This window comes from Salvia splendens, chromosome 6, assembly GCF_004379255.2.
Source record: "Salvia splendens isolate huo1 chromosome 6, SspV2, whole genome shotgun sequence".
Lineage (NCBI taxonomy): Eukaryota > Viridiplantae > Streptophyta > Magnoliopsida > Lamiales > Lamiaceae > Salvia > Salvia splendens.
Window position 1 is genome coordinate 28,134,793 of NC_056037.1, and position 8,808 is coordinate 28,143,600.

Sequence of the window (8,808 nt, forward strand, 5' to 3'; positions counted from 1 at the left end):
TTAACAACTTTACTTGAAATACAAAATCGGTACCGATCCAAACACCGTTAATATCAGAGTAACCGTTTACCTAGGTCTAATTGTATATGTTTAAAAATTGCAAAGGTTGAATAACTCGAATTATATCCTTCGGGGGGGGGGGGTAAATCTAAATTAGGACAATAATTTAAGTGGCGATATTTATGAGTTTACAGTGGTATGTATATTGTACTGTACAAGAATGTAGATCATTTATTGTATGGCCTCTGAACATTCCCCCCAATTCCAATTTCTCTAGGGCGCCAAAATTTTTAATTTCACTTTAATAAAAATCTTCACTAAAAAAAAATAGAGGACAGGCGTGAAAGGTAAAACCCCTCTTCTTCTACCTATTTTGGTTAAGCCCTTTTCTCTCTCCCTCTCTCCTTCTCTCCCTCTCTCTCAATTCAACCCAACCCAAACCAAACCCAACCCTTCTCAGAAAGTGCAAAACAAAACATTACTAGAATGCGAGTGAGCCCAAGATTCAACCTTTCGAGCTTTCGCTTCTTGTTTTGAAGATAATGAGCAGAGCCCCCTGCGTCTTCTTCTCCGAAGAAGAAGATGGTTGCCTCAATCCAGCTAACCCATCACCAAAATCCCATCTTTGACGCGCTCTACTGCGAGGAGGACCCCAAGTTCGAGGATCTCTCCGAGATTGAAAAACCCCCTTCTGCGATTCTCCTTGACCACGACTTTTACTGGGAGGAGCAGGAGCTGAAAAACCTGTTAATCAAGGAGAAAAATGAAATCCAATTAATAATCGATGAAATTGGTTCCGATTCGCCGCTGAAATCGGCGAGAAACGAGGCGATTACGTGGATGCTGAAGGTGATTCGCTGCTACGCCTTCAACGCATCCACCGCTGCCTTGGCCGTGAACTATTACGATAGGTTTGTGACTAGCCGTTGCTTTCAGAGGGAGAAGCCATGGATGAGTCAGTTGGCTGCTGTCGCTTGTCTCTCTGTGGCTGCGAAAGTGGAGGAGACTCAAGTGCCCCTTTTGTTAGATTTGCAAGTAGGTTTGATTTAATTCCCAGTAAATGTTTGTTTAAATGCCTGTGAGAGTGATTCATTTGATTTGGGCGTGTTTAGGTTGAAGAATCTAAGTTTTTGTTTGAGGCGAAGACGATTCAGAGGATGGAGCTTCTTGTGCTCTCCACGCTCCAATGGAGGATGAATCCGGTGACGCCGATGTCGTTTGTCGACCACATTGCGAGGAGATTTGAGTTTGTAAAGAACCTACATTGGGATTTTTTGAGGAGATGCGAGAGTGTCATTCTCTCATCCATTGCTGGTATGTGGATCACTTGAATTCTGGCTTGATTGCATCTCTGATTGAGTTTGGGATGGATGGATTGATCTGTTGTCAAATCATTTTTATGATTTCTTGAAAATTTAGATTGATTTTTGACCGTGTTAGTGCAGATTCTAGGTTGACTCGTTATCTTCCGTCTGTGGTTGCTGCTGCAACAATGATTTATGCTATTAGAGAGATTGGAGATGATGATGCGGTGGAATATGAAGATCAACTTATGATTGTGTTGAGAGCTAGCAAGGTTTGATTCATTTGTTTGATCATATAGTTTCGTGTATGGAAACCCGTTGTTAATGGATTTCTTGTTTGCTAAAAATCATTCACAGGAAGAGATTGATGATTGCTTCTCACTCATCTCGGAGGCAACTGGTGGTATAAGCTGTAAATCTTGCTTAAAGCGCAAATTTGATTCGATTCCAAGCAGCCCGAGCGGTGTCATTGACGCCTACTTCAGCTCCGATAGCTCTGTGGATTCGTGGGCGTTTGCAACGTCAGCATCATCTTCACCGGAGCCTTTGTTCAAGAGAAACAGGGATGTAGCTCCTCTAAGCAGCATGTCTGCCGGCCTGGCTAATCGAGCTACTTGAACTCTTCTATTTCATTATATTGGCGGTGGTACTTAATAATCACTCCTCTAATGTTTTTTCAACTCATAATTTAGCTAAATCATGCAACATTACTTGCTTATTTCTTACTGTATTTCTGACCTATTCATATGAGATGATGGATTATGCATCCAAACAATTGACTCCACACCACCTCTTTGATTGTGGATGGGGAGTGAAATTGAAGAGAGAGGCTTGTTGAGGTTTTTTACCCTCTAATGGTAGGACCATTTTGGTGAGATGAGTATGGTCGTTTGAACTATACATTGCGTTGGTGTTGCATACTATCATACATAGACGATGGCTGTAGGTAGGTTTAATGAAGAAGCACGGAGAGGTACTTGAAACCATAAAAGGTTTTTAATCTAGGATAGATTAGGTTGTCAAAGGACTATGTGCTTCTCAACTTGTTTCCTATTATTGCTTGTCTAAATGCAAAGAGAAGTTGTGCTTTCTCTCATTCAACTTGTGCTTTTCTTGCTTTGTTTTTGGCCTAATTCACATTTCACAATCACAAGATCTCTAGTGTGTTTTTATAGTATTTTCATGTTTAGGATAGTGACAAGAGTCTCAAGAGGAGTGTATCCAATTAGCTTTGCATATATAGTTTCATATGAGTCTTGGAGAGTTATGTGGTTGGTTGGTTGGTTGCTTGGTTGCTTGTTCGGTTCATGTTGTTGCATCAGTGCACGATAGAGAGCAATGTATCGAGTCGAGGACTATATGTACCTCATCGGTTTGTAATAACAAATGGGTTAAGTGTGTGATCGTCTCATGTCAAATTTTGCAGGACGTGTTTAGTGTGGGATTGTCTCATTGTCAAATTTTATCGGACGAGTTTAGCGTGAGATCGTCTCATGTTCAATTTTTGTCAGACGGGTTCAGTGTGAGATTGTCTCATTGTCAAATTTTGTCGGATGAGTTTAGTGTGAGATCGTCTCATGGTAATTTTTTGTCAAATGGGTTTAGTGTGAGATATTATCTCATTGTCAAATTTTATCGGACGGGTTTAGTGTGAGAATATCCACTGGTCAATTTTTGTCGGACGGGTATAGTGTGAGATCGATCGCCTCATTGTCATATCTCATTGTCAAATTTTGTCGGACGGGTTTAGTGTGAGAATATCCACTGGTCAATTTTTGTCGGACGGGTATAGTGTGAGATCGATCGCCTCATTGTCAAAAGGGTTTAGGGTTAATGAGAATTTGAAGATAAATATTTGTTTGTGTGGTTGGCATTGAATATGAGTGAATGACTTGTGCTGAGTTATCTTTTACAAGATTGCACATGGTTGATTTGTTAGCTTATTTAGATTTATTTTACACTTTAAGGGGACCATAAGATAATACAAAATTTACATCTTGGGACCATTGCAAGAACTCTTGGAATATATATATTGGATAAAGGTGAAATATATATTTTGCAAGTTCAATAAGTGGAAAAAGCTGAAACAGTCAAGGACATCAAAATTGGGTTGGGAAATAATCGAGATGGAGTAGACTTCAAGAATTATGTGTACATAGTCGGATTGAGTTTGAATTTTATGATAAAGAATAATTGGACTTAAATTTGAATATTAATACTAGTAAAAACAAATAAATTTCTTGCTGTAAAGAAGTGGTGTTGGCTATGTAAATTTAATTGTAGTATAATTTGTTAGGAGTACATTTTAGTGTTGAATAGGTATTTATCATTTGTTAGAAAGTTATGTTGGTGAGTTAAAAATTTAGAATGAGAAGTTGAGAGTGATACAATCAATATAAGCAGTGATTATGATTATGAATCTATGATTAGGATTATAATGATTAATGAAAATGAGAAACAATAATGATTTTTGAGGGTTCAGATTCAGTGGGGGCCGCCTAACTTTGATAAATCAGTATTTCATTTTACGGTCATATGCTTGAAAAGTTATAATAAAGCTGCATTTCTAACCTCAAATAAAAATTTAATTTTATCCATTTCATCATTTTATTATTCTTTAGTTTTATATATTTATTTAAGTTATGAAAACAGAATAAATGAAAAGAAGTTCAAAAATTATTAATTACTACTACAATTTATATAATTAAATATACAAATTTAAATATCTCAAATTTGAAATTAGAAAAATCATATTTAGTCATAGTTTACATGCAAGTAGTTAAAGCTTGAAATATTATTGCCATAGTGTCCCATTATCAATGGCATATTCAGAAATTTTGAATCAAAAGTACGAGTTACTATTCCCTTTTAAAATAATTAGAAGACATGGCGGCATATTAAAATTTTCAAATCGTACCAATGCATTAATATATAATTAAGATAAAAAAATCAAATTTTTACTAACAAGAATACAAAAAAAAATCAAATTCTTACTAACCCATTACGATAAACATATAAAATATAGTAGTAATAAAAAAACTACCTAATATTTAAAATAGAAAAAATAAGGAAAATCCATAGGTGCAACATGAAAGAGAGCCGAACTCAACTCTATATTTATAAGTGGGTTGTCCTCTATTCATTATCGACGTATCGTTGTCAAGAAGAGAGGAGTGTTGGTTGATCAACAATGCGCCTCCGCGCTTTTCCATTCTCTGGGAGTACTTGATGAGAAAAGGTTCAAGGCCGGATTCAACGTTCGTCGTCTCCAGAGCCTTCCCTTTTTTCGTTTCATGACCCACGAAGGATGAAATTAAGTGTAATTTCATATGTTATGAAGAATGAACATGAAGATGTGTTTATAGACAAATTTTAGTAAAAAATAAATAAGTAAAATAAAGAATCATCCTCAGGCCTCCATCGTTGTGCAACGACAATCGAGATTTCAGTTGCTTTGCGAATTGGCCTGAGACGACAATAAGATTCTCTTCTATTTTTATTTTTTAATCCACGGCTACATGGATACATACACTAGGACATTTGAATGCTCGACCTACTAAATGAAGGAATTATTGTTTACTATTGGGTTACAATTTGTAGTTGAGAGTAAAATATGATGTATGACTATTATATTTAGAGCATTAGCAACGGGGTGCCCTATGGCGCGCCACGTCAGCAGTTTTATCCTCCTACCTCCCCACCTGCAGTGGGGCGCCCTAAGGTGCGCCCTATGGCGCGCCACATCATCATTTTATTGTTTTGTTTAATTAATTTAACTGTTTTCAAATAACAAGTAACGAGTAAATAAAAAACGGTCTAAATAACAAACGGCGAAGTTTTAATAAAAAAAAGTTACATCATTGAACTAATAAAAAAAAAAACTAAGTCGGACCAATTCCCAACTTCCGACGCAGCTCATCGAGTAACGCCCGGAGATATTCAGCTTCGTCGGGGTCGGTACACTTCTTGAGGGCCCTGTGCGTCTGCAACATCGTCCTTGTCATCGACGCTGTTGCTAACGACTCAAACGCGGTGGCCGTCTGGGTCGGGAGCTCTACCGGGACCGGAGCTTGGGTTGCAGCGGTCGACGATGAGGTCGCGGTCACCTTCCCCTTGGCCTTCGCAGCCTTGACGCCGGGAGGACGCCGGTGTGCCGGAACTCCCTTCATCCACGTACGTCCGGTTGAGGTCAACCGGGTGACTGCCGCTGCCGCTGCTCGTGTAGTCACCAACTTCGGTGACCTTCATCCTCTTTGGCGCACCAGTGTGCAGAATTCCACCTTGGAACTTCTGCTTCTCCCTCAAGAGCGCCCAGATGGCCTCGTGCTTGAAATCGCCGAACATCGACCGGTACGACAACATCGCTTTAGTGCGCACGTCGCTCGCGCTCTATCCGCTCCCCTGTGACCGCGTGAACTTCTCGAACTCCGCCGCGTACAAGTTCACTTGCTTCTTGACTTGATCCCAGTGCTTGCGGAGTTGCTCACGCTTGCGCTTGTACGCGGTCGGCGGCTTGACCGAATTGTAGAGGTCCGCGATCGCGTTCCCAATACGCGATCTGTCTCTAGTTGTTCGCGAATATCGGATCTTCCGATATATCTACCCAACACCGGGCCAAAGTGAGAGTTTCGTCGTCGTTGTAGTTCGTACGGCCGGGGGCGTACTCATCGCAATCACCGGGAGGCGGCAACTTCTGCGCCCGCTGCCGGTTCCGTTTCTTTCTGGCTGGGGCGGAAGCGGTCGCGGCGGGGTCGGGATCGGCCGCTGCGGTTGGGCGGTGCGGAGACGGCTCCATTTCATACAACCCATACAATTCCGTACTGAAATCGGGATCGTAATGGGTGTTGGTGTCGAACGAACGATAATCGCCGGGTTCTGTACCCGTCCAATGCGCCCCAACGCTAAACGTAGGACTATTGGGGCTTGAATCCATTTCGTAGTAATTATGTAAATGTAAGTTTCGAAAATGAAATCGCGTGAAATGAAATGTTACAAATGAACGGTATTTATAAAAAAACGAAACCGCGTGCCATCGTCCGCGGTCGATCGTCCGCGACCTCCACAATGGGGCGGACGATGGCGCGGACGATGGTCATCGTCCGCGACAGCCGCAATGGGGAGGACGATGGCGCGGACGATGGCCATCGTTCGCGCTATCCTCCGCGACCGAAGTATAGGGCGCGACTATCGTCCGCACCCTATGGCGCGCACCCGCAATGGGTGCGGACGATGGATGGCGTGGACGATGCGCGCCATCGGGCGTGCCATCGTCCGCCCATTGTGGATGCTCTTAGTGAAGCGTTCAAATGCTAGTAGTATTTGTTATATTTTGTGGACACTTTCGTTACAATCATAGTGAGAGATGTAATTGTTAATAGTAGAACCAAAATGTTAAGATTAGAATTTGAACAACAATTATACTATAATTTAATGTGAAAAGATGTGCATCACAGTATTATATAGAAATAATTTGTATTTATCTTACATACCTTTATAACTTAAAAGCATCCTTTGTAAATACCATTCTCGATTAATGCACAACAATTGAGATTAGAATTTGAACAATAATTATATGATTTAATGCAAAGATGTGCATCACACACTCATTATATAGAATTTTTTTATCTTGCATACCTTTATAAGCATCCTTTGTAAGTACCATTCCGACTAATGCACATTTAATATAATTTGGTTTGATTATAATATGATAAAATTGTTATTAACATTTTTAATTTCACATATCACATAAAACTCAAAGCTAGATTTGATAGTTTATTTATGTATTTGAAATTACAGAGGATTAATTAATTAATTTGTATAAGTAATGATGTCAATAATAAACTTTGATGTATTGGAATTAAAATATTAGTGTAAAAAAAACAACTAATGTAGATTAAACGAGACCAGTGTTTACATGAGATATGCACATGTCCCTATCTATATAGTTGATACTTGATCAAAGTATTATAAAAAAAACTGATATTATTTATTTAAATTCGTTGTAGAAATGGTGGTTTATATAAAAATGGAATTATTTTCATTTATGAATTCAAACTATAAATTCGTTAAATAAAGTAATGAATTTATCACAGATCTTGAAAATCTAAGAGCATCGGTAACGCTAGGGGCCGGGCCGCAAATCGCGAGTCCCGGCCCGTCCCATGCGTTACACGGAGGCGAGTCACGGCCCAGGCCGCTCCCGGGGCCGCGTTCCCGGCCTGGTGAGCATCCCGCGGCCCGGCCCGGCCTAGGGTTACACGGTGCGGGACGCAAACCCCCAAAATGTATTTTTTTTTATTTTTTTGTCCATTTATACCCATTTCTTCAATATTCTTCCACCAATTTCTCCATTTCTATCCTCTAAATTATTTCAATATTTTTTCTAGGACATGTAATTTTTATTTTTTAGGATTTAATATTTTTTTTTTAGGATTTGTAATTTTTTTTCTCTAGGATTTGTATTTTTTTTCTAGGATTTGTAATTTTCTTTTTTCGACTGAACAATGTATTTTCCCGGTTTGAATTGTTCAACGTATTGCATTTACGAATAAAATAGGTTGAAGTTGTGAATAGTGTCATTTATTAGTTGCGGCCCGGGCCGCAACCTGCAGGGTTACAGCAGTTGGGGCCTGGGCCGCAACTGTAGAGGAATGATGACGTGGAGGGGACTTGGGGCCGGAAATGGGGACGGGGTTAATGATGCCCTAACGATTGAAAATAATTACTACTCCCTCCGTCCCGTGCTACTCGCACGTTTGCTTTTCGGCTCGTCACAAAGTCCTTACACTATTTATAATTTAAGTTAGAATTAATGCATTTAATTAATATGTTAGTTTAAGTTAAGAGCTCTTTTATTAAGTGATGTCTCATTACACCTAAAATTCTTTTTTAATTACACAAAAAAATCAATCCCAAATTTACGGCCTAAAATGAAAAGTGCGAGTAGCATGGGACGGAGGGAGTACTATTTTGGATAAACGTTACTGACCCATAATAACCAGGACAGCTAATATTCCCAAGAAATGAAGAAACAGAAATTTGCAATAAAATTATAAGTTGTGATAAATTTAATGTAAGTGTGCAATAATATCAGCTGCAAACTCTAGTACTCTCAATAATGACATTTTTCATAAAAATAGGTATAAACAACAACTAAAGTCCACCAAAAAAATACTATCTTCATTCTTTGCCAATGAGTTTAATCCCTACTTAGACCATAATCACTAGTTAATTAACATTGAAAATTAATCATCAATTCGTCATTAACACATTTAACGTAATCATCAGAAATTTCTAGCAACAAATTAATTGGAGTGTAGGGATAAATTTTATTTTTATTAATTATGTTTGATGTAAGGATTTCACAATTTGGTCAGCTATATTTGTGAAATAGTATATGCATGAGAAAATTCTAATTAATTAAGAGAGATATAGTACTATTCTTAATTAAATCGAAAAGTTTGAAAATTGATATGGAAAAGTTTTAAATAGAATCAATTAAATA

General features: G+C 38.9%; 1 protein-coding gene across 1 annotated transcript; it reads left to right on the top strand.

The window, feature by feature from the left end:
• The first annotated feature begins 362 nt into the window (after window positions 1-362).
• Window positions 363-2,126, top strand: LOC121809663 (cyclin-D3-3-like). The gene is made up of 4 exons (XM_042210412.1): window positions 363-1,035; window positions 1,113-1,314; window positions 1,446-1,576; window positions 1,662-2,126. The coding sequence occupies exons 1-4, from the start codon at window positions 583-585 to the stop codon at window positions 1,920-1,922; spliced, it is 1,047 nt and encodes a 348-aa protein (XP_042066346.1). The 5' UTR covers window positions 363-582; the 3' UTR covers window positions 1,923-2,126.
• Window positions 2,127-8,808: the final 6,682 nt, after the last annotated feature.

Bases quoted from the DNA above. Each gene is read 5' to 3' on its own strand.
- LOC121809663 (XM_042210412.1), top strand. From the start codon at position 583: ATGGTTGCCTCAATCCAGCTAACCCATCACCAAAATCCCATCTTTGAC. The intron at 1,036-1,112 runs GTAGGTTTGATT...GGGCGTGTTTAG, and splicing joins CCCTTTTGTTAGATTTGCAA to GTTGAAGAATCTAAGTTTTT. The intron at 1,315-1,445 runs GTATGTGGATCA...GTGTTAGTGCAG, and splicing joins CATTCTCTCATCCATTGCTG to ATTCTAGGTTGACTCGTTAT.